General features: G+C 51.5%; 1 protein-coding gene across 1 annotated transcript; it reads right to left on the bottom strand.

Annotated features, from left to right (window-relative positions):
* Positions 1 to 13,574: 13,574 nt before the first annotated feature.
* LOC128783562 (clumping factor A-like) lies at positions 13,575 to 18,207 on the bottom strand. The gene is made up of 2 exons (XM_053934378.1): positions 16,862 to 18,207; positions 13,575 to 16,154 (listed from the first exon to the last, which is right to left on the bottom strand). Exons 1-2 carry the CDS (start codon positions 16,979 to 16,981, stop codon positions 13,995 to 13,997), a joined length of 2,280 nt encoding a protein of 759 aa, XP_053790353.1. The 5' UTR covers positions 16,982 to 18,207; the 3' UTR covers positions 13,575 to 13,994.
* Between the last annotated feature and the right edge of the window lie 338 nt (positions 18,208 to 18,545).

Here is an 18,545-nt window from a genome sequence, read left to right as displayed (position 1 = left end):
CACCACAGAAGAATTCATTACAACTACCCAGAGCAGCTGGACTGCTGCAGTAGTTCTAATGAACACCTTTCTTTTTTCTTTCTTTCTTTTCTTTCTTTCTTTCTTTGTACCACAGTTTCCTCTGTAAATTCAATATCATAATTAGTGTGAATGACAAATAAAATGTTTGACAAGCACGCACGTGGGCTTGGTGCATTTTTTTTTTCTACCTGGGAGAAAAAAAACCCCAACATCTCAGGGGGAAAAGGAACCATCAAGAAGAGAGTGCTGAGCGTGTGTCACTCACAACATCAAAAACTGGTTACCATACTTCTTGGTTTTCAACAATTTCATTCTTTTTTTGTCAAAATGGTATTTTTCTGCTGGTGAAAAGCCTGAAATCCAACAGGACACCAAAGCAGGAGGGAAGCTTTACAGTGAGGCTGCCCAGAGAGAAGTTGTGGATTGCCCTGGATCCCTGGCAGTGCCCAAGGCCAGGTTGGACACTGGGGCTGGAGCAGCCTGGGGCAGTGGGAGGTGTCCCTGCCATGGCAGGGGTGGCACTGGATGGGCTTTGAGGTCCCTCCCAACCCAAACCATTCCATGATTCCATGAAATGAGATTTTGCATCTACAGAAGTCCAATAATTGCATTTTGTCCCTGGCTTCTCAATGAAATGTCAGCATTTCAAATTCATCTACAGCTCTTATTTTTCTTCATATTTTCCTTCTTGGGATTGGATCCTTTTCACTTCTGATGGTTTGAACCTTCCTTAAGGAGCACCAAAACAGATTTTAAGGTCATGTTACTTAAAAGATTCATATTTTTTTTTCCTATTTAAATAAATAATGAAACAAAAGTGTTAATGAAACATTACTATGGGTGTACCAAGCTTTCAAAATGAGCAAAATATATTGAAAGGTCATTTTGAAAGACTCTGTATCCAGGCATCTGTAGATATAGATAAAATACCTTCTGATATTGGCCTCGCACAACGTATTTCATTATATTAAAGAAGTTTTCAGTAATATCCTTCTCCACAATAATCAGGGAATCACAGAATGGTTGGGGTTGGAAGGGACCTTAAAGATCACCCAGTTCCAAGTCCCCTGCCATGGGCAGGGACACCTTCCAGACCAGGTTGTTATATATTTTATATATAATTTATCTATTTTTACTTAGTTTTTGTGTATTTTATATATTTTTATATGCAATTTGCATATATATATTATATATAAAAGGACTGGCTTTCAGCTGCTCCTCTCAGTGAAGTGAAAAACCAGCTACAAAGCAAAGTACCAAAGGTGCATTTTTCTTTTGCCAGCTCGTAGAGTAACCCCCCATCTCTCAAACAATAATCCATATTATCTATTTAAAATTAAGGCCAAAGCACTAAGAAAAACCAGTGACTGGATCCCAGGTGCCTCTTTGGAGGTAGAAATTTCAGCGCCCCCATCTCTGATGTGGTTTTTGGTTTTCCTGCTCAGCGTGGCCCCTTCACATTTTTTCCAGCACGACCCTAAAATACTGCACTTATATTTTTGAAGAGACTCCCCTGCAGATTCCTCCTCCAACCCCGTGAAACCCAAGAGCGTTTCCCTCGAGGTGCATGATGAGGCAGAGCACGTGTTTATCTCGTCGCTGGCTTGGACACGCAGGAAAAGAAGCCACAAATAGCCATAGTCAAAACAAACCCAAAAATATGACACCCAAGGGCATCTCAGCAGAAATATTTGCTGCTGGGTTTTGAAGGCTGCTCAAAAGAGCTCTCTGCTCTTTTGAACAGAGCAGGCTGCTGGAATTCAAAGATTTTGTCGAGAACACAGCAGCAGAGCTCCGGTTGTGGAGAGGAAGGGAAGGCAGATCCATGGATCCATGGATCCCACCCTGAGCAGATCCATGGATCCCACCCTGAGCAGATCATGTATCCCACCCTGAGCAAATCCATAGATCCCATTCTGAGCCGATCCATGGATCCCACCCTGAGCAGATCCATGGATCCCATTCTGAGCTGACCCATGAATCCCACTCTGAGCAGATCCATGGATCCCATTCTGAGCAAATCCATGGATTCCACTTAGAGCAGATCCATAGATCCCACTCTGAGCAGATCCATGCATCCCACTCTGAAGAGATCCATGGGTTCCACTCTGAGCAGATCCATAGATCCCACTCTGAGCAGATCCATGGATCCCACTCTGAGCAGATCCATGGAACCCATTCTGAGCAGATCCATGGATTCCACTTAGAGCAAATCCATAGATCCCATTCTGAGCCGATCCATGGATCCCATTCTGAGCTGACCCATGAATCCCACTCTGAGCAGATCCATGGATCTCACCTTGGGCTGATCCATGGGTCCCATTCTGAGCAGATCCACTGATCCCACTTCGAGCAGATCCATGGATCCCACTCTGAGCTGATCCATGGATGCCACTTTGAGCTGATCCATAGATCCCATTCTGAGCAGATCCAGGAATCCCACTCTGAAGAGATCCATGGATCCCACTCTGAGCAGATCCACAGACCCTACTCTGAGCAGACCCATGGATCTCACTCTGATCAAATCCATGGATCCCACTCTGAGCAGATCCATGGCTCCCACCCTGAGCTGATCCATGAATCCACTCTGAGCTGATCCATGAATCCCAGAGCAGATCCATGGAGAGGAAGGGAAGGCAGATCCATGGATCCCACTTTGAGCAGATCCATGGATCCCACTCTGAGCAGATCCATGGATCCCATTCTGAGCAAATCCATGGATTCCACTTAGAGCAGATCCATAGATCCCACTCTGAGCAGATCCATGCATCCCACTCTGAAGAGATCCATGGGTTCCACTCTGAGCAGATCCATAGATCCCACTCTGAGCAGATCCATGGATCCCATTCTGAGCAAATCCATGGATCCCACTCTGAGCAGATCCATGGATCCCATTCTGAGCAAATCCATGGATCCCACTCTGAGCAGATCCATGGAACCCATTCTGAGCAGATCCATGGATTCCACTTAGAGCAAATCCATGGATCCCACCTTGAGCAGATCTGTGGTTCCCACCCTGAGCAGATCCATGAATCCCATTCTGAGCCGATCCATGGATCCCACCTTGAGCTGATCCATGGATCCCATTCTGAGCAGATCCATGGATCTCACTCTGAGCAAATCCATGGATCCCACCCTGAGCAGATCCATGGGTCCCATTCTGAGCAGATCCATGGATCCCACTCCCTGTCCTTGTGGGAAGGGCCGTGTCCTCCTCCTTGCCAGGCAGCTGGACTGAGGAGAATCCCTCCCATCCCCAAATTCCCCAGTTTCCAGCGTGGCTGTGCCACTCCAGAGCAGCGGCACCTGCTCGATGCCGGCTGAGGGGAGGGAGCGGGAGCAGCTCCCTCTCCTGCTCTCTGCCTTCCTCCCTGTCAGGAAAAGAGGGAGCTCAGAGCCCATGGGAATCCAGGGCAGCCCTTGGGACCCAGAGGTGACCCCACCACACCAGTTTGGACAACTGGGAATGTCCAACTCAACCCCCCCACCCCGTGTGGCTGCTCAAGAGGGAGGAGGAGGAAGAAAGGGCACAGAAGGTGATGAAGACCAAGGCTGGAGGCTGCAGGTGGTGAGAGGAGGGGCTGCCAAGGGTGAAGGCAAAACGTTGTTGACTTCTTGTGGCACTTCACACCCAGCTTTTAATGAGCTGTAATTACAGAGGCCACTGTCCCCGTGCTCTCCCACACACCTGGCGGTGAGGGCTCATTAAGCACCATCAGCCCTCAAGGCACCGTCCAGCTCCTGAAAAAATAACCCAGGTGTGTGTCCAAATCCACACAGGTGTCCTGGAAAAATAACCCAGCTGTGTGTACAAACCCACATGGGTGTCCTGGAAAAATAACCCAGCTGTGTGTCCAAATCCACACAGGCGTCCTGGAAAAATAACCCAGCTGTGTGTCCAAATCCACACAGGTGTCCTGGAAAAATAACCCAGGTTTGTGTATAACCCCACAGGGATTTTCTGGATCAATAGCCCAGCTGTGTGTTCATCTCCACATGGATTTTCTGGATCAATAACCCAGGTGTGTTCCCAGCCCCACAGTGATGTCCTGGACAAATAACCCAGCTGTGTGTCCAACCCCACAGGGATTTTTTGGATCAATAACTCAGGTTTGTGTCCAACCCCACAGGGATTTCCTGGATCAATAGCCCAGGTGTGTGTCCATCTCCACAGGGATTTTCTGGATCAATAACCCAGGTGTGTGTCCAAATCCACACAGGTGTCCTGGAAAAATAACCCAGGTGTGTGTCCAAACCCACACAGGTGTCCTGGAAAAATAACCCAGGTGTGTGTCCAAACCCACACAGGTGTCCTGGAAAAATAACCCAGGTGTGTGTCCAAACCCACACAGGTGTCCTGGAAAAATAACCAGGTGTGTGTCCAAATCCATACAGGTGTCCTGGAAAAATAACCCAGGTGTGTGTCCAAACCCACACAGGTGTCCTGGAAAAATAACCCAGGTGTGTGTCCAAATCCACACAGGTGTCCTGGAAAAATAACCCAGGTTTGTGTATAACCCCACAGGGATTTTCTGGATCAATAGCCCAGCTGTGTGTTCATCTCCACATGGATTTTCTGGATCAATAACCCAGGTGTGTTCCCAGCCCCACAGTGATGTCCTGGACAAATAACCCAGCTGTGTGTCCAACCCCACAGGGATTTTTTGGATCAATAACTCAGGTTTGTGTCCAACCCCACAGGGATTTCCTGGATCAATAGCCCAGGTGTGTGTCCATCTCCACAGGGATTTTCTGGATCAATAACCCAGGTGTGTGTCCAAATCCACACAGGTGTCCTGGAAAAATAACCCAGGTGTGTGTCCAAACCCACACAGGTGTCCTGGAAAAATAACCCAGGTGTGTGTCCAAACCCACACAGGTGTCCTGGAAAAATAACCCAGGTGTGTGTCCAAACCCACACAGGTGTCCTGGAAAAATAACCCAGGTGTGTGTCCAAATCCATACAGGTGTCCTGGAAAAATAACCCAGGTGTGTGTCCAAACCCACACAGGTGTCCTGGAAAAATAACCCAGGTGTGTGTCCAAATCCACACAGGTGTCCTGGAAAAATAACCCAGCTGTGTGTCCAAATCCACACAGGTGTCCTGGAAAAATAACCCAGCTGTGTGTCCAAACCCACACAGGTGTCCTGGAAAAATAACCCAGGTGTGTGTCCAAACCCACACAGGTGTCCTGGAAAAATAACCCAGGTGTGTGTCCAAATCCACACAGGTGTCCTGGAAAAATAACCCAGCTGTGTGTCCAAATCCACACAGGTGTCCTGGAAAAATAACCCAGCTGTGTGTCCAAACCCACACAGGTGTCCTGGAAAAATAACCCAGGTGTGTGTCCAAACCCACACAGGTGTCCTGGAAAAATAACCCAGGTGTGTGTCCAAATCCACACAGGTGTCCTGGAAAAATAACCCAGCTGTGTGTCCAAATCCACACAGGTGTCCTGGAAAAATAACCCAGCTGTGTGTCCAAACCCACACAGGTGTCCTGGAAAAATAACCCAGGTGTGTGTCCAACCCCACAGGGATTTCCTGGATCAATAGCCCAGGTGTGTGTCCATCTCCACAGGGATTTTCTGGATCAATAGCCCAGGTGTGTGTCCATCTCCACAGGGATTTTCTGGATCAATAGCCCAGGTGTGTGTCCATCTCCACAGGGATTTTCTGGATCAATAGCCCAGGTGTGTGTCCATCTCCACAGGGATTTTCTGGATCAATAGCCCAGGTGTGTGTCCAACCCCACAGGGATTTTCTGGATCAATAACCCAGGTGTGTTCCCTTGGGTGCACACAGCTTCTCCCCTTCCCCGTGGCAGCACAACCCTGCTGGATGCGTGGGGCAGGAGCGAGATCCCTTTCCCTGGAATGCTGCTTCCTGGCTCAGCGTGTGTGGTCACGGAGCAGACAATAAACTGCATTATCTGCTCCCAGACAGAGCTTGTTCACAACCTCCAGAGCTCAGAAATCTGTCACTGCTGCCACTGTAATGGCCCTGTGCTTTCCAGACATGACTAAAATCTGACTCAGCCCAGCACTGTAAAAGGGCCAAAAATACCATTTTTCCTTGTCCCCGCATCTTTTTGCGACACTGAGTTTCTTCCAGGGCTGTGAGATGATTTGGGAATATCTCAATTATTACTCCAGGTGATGACTGAGGTTTCAGCTTTTATATTTTTCACATTCTGTGCTGCTTTAGTGTGTGGGTCTGAGCTTCGTATCAGGGGATGGTGAGCTCTCTGCACAGAGCAGGGAGACAAAACAAGAAGGAATTCTCCAGCTGGGCACCAAGGACAAATGATCCAAAGCTCAGGCCCAGGAGCACAAACAGCGTGGGCTGGAGAGAGAAAAACAAGCAGGATGGGAGTGCCTGGGCTAAAGCTGGAATGGGACAATGAACTGCAAGGTGCAAATGGAGCAGAGCTGATCCCAGTGAGAGCCCCCGGGAGCGCTCGTGCATTTTGGGACCATTTTGGTTCCTCTTGGCTGCAGCCCTGGCTGGGCTCTGCTGCTGCCCAAGGTGGATCCATGGAGGAGATCCTTTAATAAATCCCTGCTTTATTCTTTAGCTCTGCCCAGCTCTGCTTTAGCTCAGCCTTCCCAGGGCACCACAGGCACCCCACGTTCTCCTGGCAGAACTCCACCTTTGCTCCCTGCTTTTCCCTTGCTCGAGTGCTCCCAATAACTTTGCCACCGGGATGCCCTGTGGAGCAGGACTTTGAAGTGTAGGCAGGAAAGGAATGTCCAAATTCCAGCTCATCCCAACTCCTGCCTGCTGGGGGAGGGAGGCACAGCGCAGATAAAAGCATGTTTAACCCCGAGGAGAAGGAAAATAAAAGCCCAGAACCTCCAGGTCCTCATTGGAATGTCTAGCTACTGAATTAGGAAGCTTGTTTGCTGGTTTTAAGTTACAGGGACACCTCGAAGTCTCCCAGACTGGATTAGTCAGCACGAGTCACTGTCTGGGAATTGTTTGGGTTTTTAGACGGGAGGATAAAACAATTTAAGGAGAAAATCTAATCCACAGATTTCAAACCCAGCCTGCTTGCAGCACAAGGAGGGGGCAGCGCTGCGCTGAGGGCTTTGGAAAAACCTCGTTTTCCTGAGGGAAGTGTGAAAAACGGAGTAGAAGATAAAGAATTTCTATAAAGTTTAATACGGGATAAAATAAGAGACAAAAAAAAAAAAAAAAAAAAAAAAAAAAAAAAAAAAAAAATCTAGCACCAGGGTGCTCCTGGCCAGCAGTGAGAGAGGGAAGCTGCTCCCTCCTGACCCAGAATTGTTCCTGGAGCACCAAAAAGTGCCTCAAACACAGGAACACAACACATCAATACAGCTCCACAGCAACTCAAATTCAGTAGTACCTGCATTTGCATTAACCTGGACTTCTTAGACTAACAACTAACAACATTTATCACATCTTTTTAAAAAAAGAAAGATAATAAGGAAAAAAAAAAAAAAGAACCTCACACAAATTGAGCTTGCTTTGATGAGGATTAATAATGCATAAGCAAAACAAGAAAACATTGAGCCACCACGTAAGGAAAAGGTAAAATATTTCTTCCACACAGGTGTTTTTGAAGCCATCATTTTAGCAGGAATTTACTAGAAATAATACATTTACTAGAAAATTTACTGCAGCTTTTCTGGGGAAGCTTAAGTGGCAGATTTACACTGGACACATCCCGTGAGCAGAGGAGACCCAGGCACGGCTCCTGAGGAGCTCTGACAACTGAAGGTGCTGCTCAGCACCACCAGGCTTATTCCTGCTGGAGTTTATTTCCCTGTTTTCTCACACCAGCATCCCTCAGGAGTGAGACGTCCCAGATCATAGAATCACAGAATGGTTTGGGTTAGAAGGGACCTGAAATTCCTTGAAAATCAGTGGATTTTCACAGAACCAGCAAAATCCCTACATGAAGCCTCTATGGCAAACTTCACCCTTCCCCTCTGACATGAGTTGTTCTGAGTCAAGGTTATTTTACACAGGAACGTTTCCCGTTTCATTTTTGCCCATAAAACTGTGGCTAAATTTGTGGAGGAGGGAGGAAAGAAAATCTTCCTTTCTTTTTGAATTCTAATCCCTCATCTCTGATATTTCCCCAGCTTCCTGCAGAGCAGGAGCACGGAGATGTCAGCCCAGCACAGGTGATTTCTGAGGGATGTGTGATCCCAGCCAGCGTTTCCATCCCATGGGAATGATGATTTCAGGGCTGGATGAGTGGAAGTTGTTCTCTTTTAGAACGGAAAATCAAAACTTTTCTGCACAAAAAAAAAATCTAAACTTACTGCAGATGGCAAAAAAATCTGTCAGTGTGGCCCTGAAAATTTGTTCAGCGGCATCCTTTTGAAAATGATGAAAGCTGAATGATCTTTTGCTGCCAAGGGCTGGAGCCTGCCAATGCTGGGTTTGCTGGCCCTTGCAGGATTGTCACTTTGTGGGAGGCAGCATGACAAGGCTGGGGTGAGTCAGCAGGTTGCACCACAGCCCAGCCCAAATATTTCCAACCAGCCCCAGGTGTGAGAGGCCAAAATCCAGGGATTCTGGTTGATTTTCAGTGCTGTCCAGGCCGTGGCTGTGACCCCAAGGGGTCACCTGGATGATTTTGCAGCCCAAAGGTGTTTAAGGTGTTGTTTTTCCTCTTAGTCCTGCCTTTCCCAGTGTGATCCCATTAGTCTGGGCTGATTTTTGGGGTCCCTTTTTTGGGACCCAACTTCCCTGGGTCTTCAGCCATATCACCTGCTGAAAATGTTCATCTCTTTCCTCAGTGTCCCATGACCAAGCTGGACATTCTCAACTTCCTAAAATCTTCCATGCACCTAAATTCTCACTGAGACACCACGTAATACATTCCAGAAGTTTCCAAGCGTGGTTCCACTAAAGATGAGAAATGAGTCTCCCATGGAGTCCCCTCTTTGTGGGTGGTGAATTTTGCCACTTCTCAACCCTACAGAACACTCAGAGGAGAGTGGGGGCAGAGAGACACCCCTCCAGACACTTCTGTGAGGGATATTTTTGTGCCTGTTTGCAGTAATTTCAACAGGGATATTGAGATGTGCCTCCCACACAAAGACAGTTTTGGTGGCACAGGAGGGAAGAGGGAGTTGGGGGACAAGAGGGCCAAGCAGGAGGTCAAATTTATTCCAAACCTTTAAATAAGCAAAATTATATTTCCAATCTCTTATCCCTCCCAGGTGGACATTGCAATTAGAAAACAGAAAAAAGCCCTAGGAGACAAACCCCAGTTCTGTTAAGAGAATGAGGTTTTTCATTGTCTATTCAAAAGATGCAAGAGCAGTCCCTACTAAATTGTGGTTTCTCCAGCTGTAAAAAGCTGGGGGGAAAAAACAAACCAAACCAAAAACTCATGATTTTTTTTTTTTCTATCCTTGACAAAATAAACATCCTAGAAATTAGGTTCTCTTCTGTGCTGCTGCTGAAGGGAAATACCTCAAGGAGGAGAACAACCTCATTTTCTCCCAGGTGCTGCTCAGCATTTCTCTCAATTCAATTGCTCAGGAGCCTCTTTTCTCATTTCTCCTTGTTTCTGAGGGACTTCTGTTTGCTGAGTGATGCATCTTAGCACAGATTGTTCCTAACTCAGGGTTTATCCCTGGCTTCTCCACTTGCTGGAGCAAAATCCCTCCCTCCCCGTGCCTCAGTTTCCTCCTTGCACAAGTGACGCTGATCTTTGAGAAGCCCTTTGAGCTCCATGGATGAAAAGGGTCACAGTCGTTGTTGTTGTTGTCTGCACTATAAAAACATGCCCATAAATCATCTTTCAGGAATAGCGAAGCAGGTTTCATTGGCTTCGGAGCTGAGTGACTGAACAGAGAAGAATTTCCTTCTTTGGCATTTTCCCCTAGTTTTAATAACTTTGAACTCTTGCTTTAGATCTTGTTTACATTAGGCTGGTTCAGTAACTGTGTGTCTCCCTGCAGCAATTGTCTCCCTCTTCCCCACCTTCCTCAGGTATTTGGTTTAGGTACCAAACATCTGACTCAGGTCTTCCTGGAGAATGGCTGAGCTGGGGTGGATGGAAAAAGAAATCATTTTTCCCTGTCAGCGAGGAGAGGGACTTAATGGGGGAAACAGGCAGAGGCCACGACTGTCACAGACACAGGCCCTGGGGACAAAAGCCACCTTGGCTGTTTCCACAGCCTCTGGAAGGGTTAAACACAAACTGTACGGATGGCATTGCTGAAACCATTTGGGTCAGAGGATGGGAGTGGGCCCTTCTAAGCTGAACAAACTCCGGGGCTGCAAAGGTCACAGCCCTGCTCTGGGCTGGGGTGGCCTCACCTCGAGCCCTGGGAGCAGCTTTGGGCACCACAATGTGAAGAGGACATTAATGCTCTCAGAGAGCATCCAGAGAAGGGACAGAGATAGTGAAGGGTCTGGAGGGGCCACACGAGGAGCAGCTGAAGGATTTCAGCTTGTCCAGCTGGAGAAAAGGAGACTGAGAGGGGATTCATTGGGGTCTGCAGCTCCTCCCAAGGGACAGCAGAGATCAGAATCAGCAGAGATCAGAACCAGCAGAGATCAGAATCTCTGCTCCTGTGACCTGACAGCACCCAGGGAGTAGCAGGGTCTGGGCCAGGGCAGGGTCATGTTGGATTTTAGGGAAAGGCTCTTCCCCAGAGGGTGCTGGCACTGCCCAGGCTCCCCAGGGAATGGGCACGGCCCCGAGGCTGCCGGAGCTCCAGGAGCCTTTGGACAGCGCTGCCAGGGCTGCCCAGGCTGGGCTTGGTGGGGGTCTGGGCAGGGCAGGGCTGGCACTGGGGGATCCCTGGAGGTGCCTAACTCAGGGAATTCTCAGGACCCTTCCAACTCGGGATGTTCTCCACCTCTGCACGTTACACCTGTGCAATTCTGCAGCCCAGAAACAGAAACCCCTCAGGCACAGCGGGGCTGCTCCTGCTTCACTTTGGCTCTGCCAGGCTGTGCCAGGGGAGGGATGTGCCAGAGCCCGGCCTGGCCAGTCCTGCCTGTACAGTCCTGGCCAGTTCTGCTGTGCCCCGTGGGCCCGAGGGGGAAGCATCCCCGGCGGAGCTCGGCAGGAGGGGACAGGGCAGGGCAGGAAGAGGCTCCCGGTGTGCCGTGGCCGCTGTGGCTCGCTGAGATTCCCGGCAGATGGAGCTCGGCTCCAGGCGATGCTGCCTCAGCCTCTCCTCGCTCTGGGCACCCAGCGCTGCGGAAACAGCTCCGTCAATCCCAGCCTGGTGCTGGAGCGCCGCAGCGGTCACGGAATCACTGAATTAGCAGGGTTGAAAGAAAAAAAAAAACACGTTCACCCTGCTGTGAAAATGTAAAAAGTTTAATAAAGGACAGTGGGAGACAAGGACCACAGAGCAAAGGTCAAGAGCACCCCGTTACCTTCGGGGACACCCCTTAAATACCTTTTCATGACATCAGCCCTTTGCATATTCATAGACCCTTATGCACAGTGGACTTCTCCCCAAACTAGATTCCAATTCCAAGAATTGTTTGGCTTATCTCCTTCCTGGGTCCACTTTTTTAGAGCATGTGTATTCCTTGGTTGTGCTTTTAGTCCTTTTTTATCATCGCCTCCAGTTCTGGGCCCTAGCCCACGCTGCCTTCAGGCAGGGAGTGCTGAGGGCTGGCACATCTGGCCAGGTGTCCTCATCCTGTGTCCATTGGGTGTTATCCCATCCCAGCAGGCATTTTGACACAAGCACACCCATATCAGCTATTGCACTGAGCTTAATTACCAACAGGAATGAAAACCATCTCTTTGTAGCAAAGTTACTTTAGCACCACACATACAGAACCCACTGTGACATTTGTGAAAAGCCAACATTATCATATGAATCTACAACACCTTCAAGGTCAAGACAGTGACTCCAAACCTCCCTGGGCAGCTCATCCCAAGGCCTGACCACTCTGACAGGGCAAATTTTTTTTCAGATCTCCAATCTGGATCTCCCGTGGAACAACTCAAGGCCATTTCCTCTCCTCCTTTCCCTTGGGACACGGCAGCAGAGCCCGACCCCCTCCTCAGTGCCAGGGAGTTGTGCAGAGCAATGAGGTGTCCCCTCAGCCTCCTCCAGGCTAAACAACCCAACTGGTGGAGAATTCCCCCAAACCTCTCACTTCCCTGATATTTCCCCCTCTCTCAGCTGGGCAGGAAGACAAACAGGTTTGGGTTTATGATTTATTCTCAGGCTGCCCTTTCGAAGGGTTATCACTCTCCATGTAGAGTCATGGCCCCTCAGAGCAACAAGAAACTGGTATTAAATAGAAATAATTATCACAAGAATGCTAAAATCAAACTTTGGCCTAGAACACATCCCAAATCCCATTCTACAAGCTCAAGTCCAGAGGCTGTTAAGAAAAAAGGGAGAGACACAGTGATATTTATTCCTGAGGAGCATTCCTAAATGAAGAGCAGATGATCAGGCCCTGAACAACAAAAAATCACAACAAATAACTGAAGGTAACGAAAACCCCAATAAACATCTTATGCCAACACAAGGCCTTTCTTTCCAAGAGCAGCTCTCCTTCCAGGGATGGATCTGCAGCACCACACGGCGCTGGGGAGGGCCCGGCCCTGCTGTCACACAGGAGCTGCTGCAGGGGCTGAGCAGGAGCTGCTGTCCCTGCAGCTGTGATCCTGGGATTCTCTGAAAGTTATCCTAAAACAGTGAAAAACAGGGATGGGGCTTGGAGCCACCTGGGATAGTGGAAGGTGTCCCTGCCCACGTGTCGCGATGCGATGATGGAGAGAGGCCTCTGCCCAAATTAACAGGCAAATGAGACCATGGGATGGCAACAGAGGGATTTTATTCAACAACATGGATTTTATTTCCTAAGTGTGAGGAAGGGAGAGACAAAGGAAGAGGAAACCCCTGTCAGAGAGAAGAGACACAGAGCAAGAGATAATCAACTGGAACGACATGAGATGTAAGGTCCCTGCCAACCCCAGCCATTGTGTGGTGTAGAAGTTGTAGGGACTCCAGAAGTGACTCCACAGCTGCTGAGCTGGCCCTGGGCAGGACAGGGGAGCAGAGGGTCAGCTGCAAGTTCCCCCTGGTGGATGTCTTGTATGCAAACTAGAAGTGCAAACGGGGAAAAGAGCCTTTACAGCACCTTTACAGCAACAGCAAGCCTGGGAAGGAGCAGCCCTTGCTGCAAAGGGCTTCCCAGCACAGCTCTCTCGCAGCCGGCCTCAACCTGCGCCTTCAGTTTGCCTGCAGAGAGCAGCCACAGCCCTGCCCTGCCGGCCCGGCCGGGAACTCTCCCGCTGCCGCTGGGGCTGAGCACTCGCTGCTCACAGGGCACTCCGTGCCACTGCCTGTGAAAATACAGCGGCACCTCTGAGAGACAGCAAATGCAGTCTGGGCACTCTGCTCCTGTGCCCTACAAACGTTATTAGCAAACACACAGATTCTTCAATACCGGGAACAGTGCGGGGACATTATAATGTATCGTAATCACAGCATATGGTATAGCAATGTTTCTATATCATAGACTTTAATAGAAATATACAATATGTAATAAAAATAAATTATTTGCTAGTTTTATTTATCCATTAGATTTTATTTTTCTATTCCTATTCTTCTTATTCTTCTTCCTACTAGTCTTCTTTTTCCTACTACTGTACATCTTCTTTACATCTTCTATGTATCTTTCTATTCTTAATCTTATTCCTATTCTTATTCCTATATCTATTCCTATTCCTATTCTTCATCTTCTTACATATATTTTTAAATTCTTATTTTCTTACTCTTCTTCTTCTAAGTACTTCTAAATTCTTATTACTATTCTTCTTCTATCTATTCTTAAATAAGTCTTCTCCATTTTCTTTGTCTTCTTAGCCTTTGTCATTGAAGTCTTTGTTGTCTTCGTCTTCTTTGTCTTCATTGTCTTCGTCGTCTTTGTCTTCATTGTCTTCGTCGTCTCCTTCATTGTCTTCATCTTCTTCATCTTTTTCCGTGTCTGTTTTACTCCTCCGGCCGTGGCCTCAGGCAGGGACAGCGGAACAGCCCCCGCAGCGCCCGCAGCGCCCGCCTGAAGCGGGAGGGACGTTTCCTGGGGGCAGCCGGCTGCCCGCGGAGGGCCTGGGCTCGCAGCCGGGCAGGCCAGGGGCTGGGGGGGCTGTGCGGGGCAGGCGCCGGCCCTTGGCTGCACGGCTCCTGTGCCGGGCACCCCACCCAGGCCTCCCGAGGGACGGCCACTGCGAGCCCGGCTGCCGCAAAAACTTCCCATTTCTGCTCTTTGTCCAGTTCTGGGGGCACCTCCAGGAGGCTCACATCATCGTCCCACTCATCCTCCTCTGGGCACAAGGGCTTGGTGCTGATGCTGTGCTCGGGACAGTTCTCCCGCACGAGCCCCGTGTCACTGTCGTTTTCGCAGGTGGAGTGTCCTGAGGATCTGCTGCCATTCCCTCTGGACACATCTTGGCCAATGCAGGCTTCTCCTTGGGAATGCTCTTGGCCAATGCATTCTTCCCTGTTGGAAAGTATTTCCCACCTGCTGACATCTCCATCGGACAGCACTTGCTCGATGCATTCTTCCCAGTCCGAGGGGTCTTGGGAGCTGCTGACTTCTCCCTGGGACAGGTCTTGCTCCAAATACTTTTCCCAGTCAAAGAGTTGGTGGTAACTCGTGACTTCCCCGTGGGGCAGATCTTCCTCCAGGCATTCTTCACCATGAGACACTTCCTGGGCCAGCTCTGGGTCTCCAGACAGGGCAGCAGCGGCCGGCTCGGCCTCCGTGGCACTGCCTGGGGCAGGAGAGGCGCTGGGCAGGGCAGGGGCTGCCTCTGCTGCCACCTCTGTGCCCACGGGGCTGGCAGAGCTGGGCCCCTCTGGGGAAAGAGCCGTGCTGTCCTCTGGACTGAGCTCATTGGCCACTTCCACTTTGGACACCTCCCCATCAGTCGGGCTGTTCCCTGAAACCACCTCGATGTCATCTTCCACAGGGGACAGCTCCTGGTCACTTGGGCTGTCCCATGGAGAGACCTCCATGTCCTCTTCCTCTGGGGACTGCTCCTGGTTACTGGTGCTGTCCTCTGGAACAACTTCCATGTCCTCTTCCACAGAGGACAGCTCCTTGTCACTCGTGCTGTCCTCTGGAATGTCCTCGATGTGCTCTTCCACTGAGGACAGCTCCGTGTCACTTGTGCTGTCCCATGGAAGGTCCTCGATGTCCTCTTCCACTGAGGACAGCTCCCAGTCACTCACGCCCACCTCTGGAACAACCTTGCTGGCCACGTCCACTGAGAACAGCTCCTTGTCACTCGTGCCGTCCTCTGGAATGTCCTCGATGTCCTCTTCCACAGAGGACAGCTCCCAGTCACTCGTGCTGTCCTCTGCAGTGCCCTCGATGTCCTCTTCCACTGAGGACAGCTCCTTGTCACTCGTGCTGTCCTCTGCAGTGCCCTCGATGTCTTCTTCCACTGAGGACAGCTCCTTGTCACTCGTGCTGTCCTCTGGAATGTCCTCGATGGCCTCTTCCACTGAGGACAGCTCCTGGTCACTCTTGCTGTCCTCTGGAATGTCCTCGATGTCCTCCTCCACTGAGGACAGCTCCTTGTCACTCGTGCTGTCCTCTGGAGTGCCCTCGATGTCCTCTTCCACTGAGGACAGCTCCTTGTCACTCATGCTGTCCTCTGGAATATCCTCGATGGCCTCTTCCACTGAGGACAGCTCCTTGTCACTCATGCTGTCCTCTGGAATGCCCTCGATGGCCTCTTCCACTGAGGACAGCTCCTGGTCACTTTTGCCATCCTCTGGAACAACCTCAATGTTGTCTTCCACTGAGGACAACATCTGGTCACTTGTGCTATCCCATGGAAGGTCCTCGATTTCCTCTTCCACTTCGGACAGCTCTGGCTCAGCGTTGCTGTCCCCTGCAGAGAGCTCGATGGCCTCTTCAACCTGGGACAGCTCCTTGTCACAGGATGAGGGACAAGTCTGCGTGTCCTCCTCCTTCACTGTGACCACAGGCTTCTCCCCAGAACTGGAGCTCACATCGTCCTCCCCCGGGAACAACTCTTCGTGTCCCAAATCTTCCTCTTGGGACAGGAGAGCCTCGGGGGGCTCCTCCTCCTCAGCAGCTCCTGCCGGGGCAGCAGCTGCCGGCTCGGCCTCCGTGGGACTCTGTAGGGAAGGAGAGGCGCTGGTTGGGGCAGGCACTGCCTCTGCTGCCACCTCTGTGCCCACGGGGCTGGCAGAGCCGGGCCCCTCTGGGGGACAGGGCTGAGGCTCCTCGTCACTCACTGGGCACAAGGGTCGGTCCCAGAGCCCAGAGCTGATGTTGTGTCCCCACTGGGACAGCTCCTGCCTGCTCACATCTTCCTCCCTTTGGGACAGCTTTCGCTCACTCACATCGTCCCACCAGGGCAGCTCTTGGGCTGCAGCGTCTGCTCCTTGGGACAGCTCCTTGTCACTGCTGGCTCTCGCTTGGGACAATCCTGCTCCTCTCCTGTCTTCCCACTGGGAGATGTGGGAGTGCACATCTTGTCCCCATGCTGAGAGGTCTTGCTACCTCTCACCTTCCCTCTGGGAAGCTCTCGGGCATCGTCCCATTGGGAATCCTCTGGGACACTCACATCTCTCTGCAGGGACAGCTCCTGGCATCTCTCCTCTTCTCCCTATCCCATCTCCTGCTGCCCACTCCCATCTCTTTCCCGTTGGGAAATCTCTTGGCTTGTCACACGTTCTTCCTGCTCGCACACCTCTTGGTACATCTCCCTGTCCTCTTCCCACTGGGACAGCTCCTGGGCTCTGACGGTTTCTTCCCGTTCATAGAGCTCTTGGTGTGTCCCACCTCTGTACTGGGAAACTTCCCAAACTCTCACACCTACCTGGCCTTGGTACAGCTCTTGGCTGCTCCTGGCTCCCTGCCGGGACATTTCTTGGACTCCTGGTCCTTCTCTCTGGGATGTCTCTTCTGTATCTTCCCACTGGGAGAGCTCTCGATCCATGTCAGCGAGGGGCCTCTCCTCCTCCTCAGCCTGTGCCCGTGGCAGGACTGAGCTGCCCACTGCCCCCGACCACTGCCCGCTGGGGGCTTCCAGCCAGCTGGGCAAGGGGCTGTGGGACCAGGAGTTGGAGTTGGCTTTGCCCTCGTCGCTCTCGTCGTCTGTCGCTGTCGGCCGCTATCGCTATCGGCGTCTGGCGCAGACAGAGCCAGGGAGCTGCTTCCTCCTCAGAGAGCGGCTCTCCTGGGACTGGGCACCCCAGGGCTCTGCGCCCCTTGGACACCCTCAGCCCGGGCGGGGCTCCCTGATCTCACAGGGCTCTCTGGCCACCACCACGTCCCACATCACAGAGGGCCGTGACACCCTGTGCCCTTTGTGTCACAAAGGGCCACCCCCGGCACCCCAACAGCAGCGGGGCAGACAGGAACTGGCTCGGAGCAGCCCCCGGCCTGGTGGCCTTGTGGGCCCTGCTGTGCCCCGAGCCCTGGGAGGCTTTGGCCACGCTGGCACACGACAGCCCCGGCCCCGCACTGCAGAGCATTATTGAATGCCTATTCTTCTTTGTCTTCATCATCTTCTTAATCTTTCAAAGATCTTCTTCATGGTCTTTGTGGTCTTTGTCACCTCCTTTGTGTTGGTGTTCTCCATCGCCATCTCCCTATTCCTGTTTGCCGGCCCCAGCTCCCTTTGGTGCTGGCAGCCCCGTGAGAGCCGCAGCCCGGCAGGGAGGGAGGCTCTGGGAGCACTCGCTGCCCTCGGTGCCCTGAATGTGCCACTCCTCCGGCCGTGGCCTCAGGCAGGGACAGCGGAACAGCCCCCGCAGCGCCCGCAGCGCCCGCCTGAAGCGGGAGGGACGTTTCCTGGGGGCAGCTGGCTGCCCGCGGAGGGCCTGGGCTCGCAGCCGGGCAGGCCAGGGGCTGGGGGGGCTGTGCGGGGCAGGCGCCGGCCCTTGGCTGCACGGCTCCTGTGCTGGGCACTCCACCCAGGCCTCCCGAGGGACGGCCACTGCGAGCCCGCCTGCCGCAAAAACTTCCTCCTGTTCTGGAGGCAGCTCCAGGATGCTCACGTTGTCCCACTCATCATCCTCGGGGTACAAGGGCTTGGTGCTGATGCTGTGCTTGGGCCAGTTCTCCTGCACGAGCCCCGTGTCCCTGTCGCTTTCCCCACTGGAGTGTCCTGAGGGTCTGCTGCCATTGCCTCTGGACACGTTTTGGCCAACATGTTCTTCCCAGTTGGAAAGTTCTGCACAGCTGAAGACATCTCCTCCAGACAGCTCGGTGTATTCATCCCAGTCCGAGGGATCTTGGGAGCTGCTGACTTCTCCCTGGGTCAGGCCTTGCTCTAAATATTCATCCCGGTCAGAGACTTGGTGGTAGCTCATGACTTCCTCACCTTCCCCGTGGGGGAGATCTTCCCCCGTGAGTTGCTCACAGTCAGATGCATCCTGGCACAGCTCTAGGTCTCCAGACAGGACAGGCTCCAGGCCATCCATGAATTGCCAAAATTTCCTTTCCTCACTGGAGTCGTCCGTTCCTTCCTGCACTGCCAGCACTGACCCCGCTGCTGC

The sequence above is a fragment of the Vidua chalybeata genome, chromosome 2 (assembly GCF_026979565.1).
Source record: "Vidua chalybeata isolate OUT-0048 chromosome 2, bVidCha1 merged haplotype, whole genome shotgun sequence".
Lineage (NCBI taxonomy): Eukaryota > Metazoa > Chordata > Aves > Passeriformes > Viduidae > Vidua > Vidua chalybeata.
Note: the sequence above shows the minus strand (reverse complement) of the source record. Positions and strands in the feature narration are given on the sequence as shown.

Excerpts from the sequence above, each read along its gene's own strand:
- LOC128783562 (XM_053934378.1), bottom strand. The coding sequence starts at position 16,981 with ATGGATCGAGAGCTCTCCCAGTGGGAAGATACAGAAGAGACATCCCAG. Across the intron at positions 16,155-16,861 it reads AAGAGCTGTACCAAGGCCAG|AGTCCCACGGAGGCCGAGCC; the intron begins GTAGGTGTGAGA and ends CCTTCCCTACAG.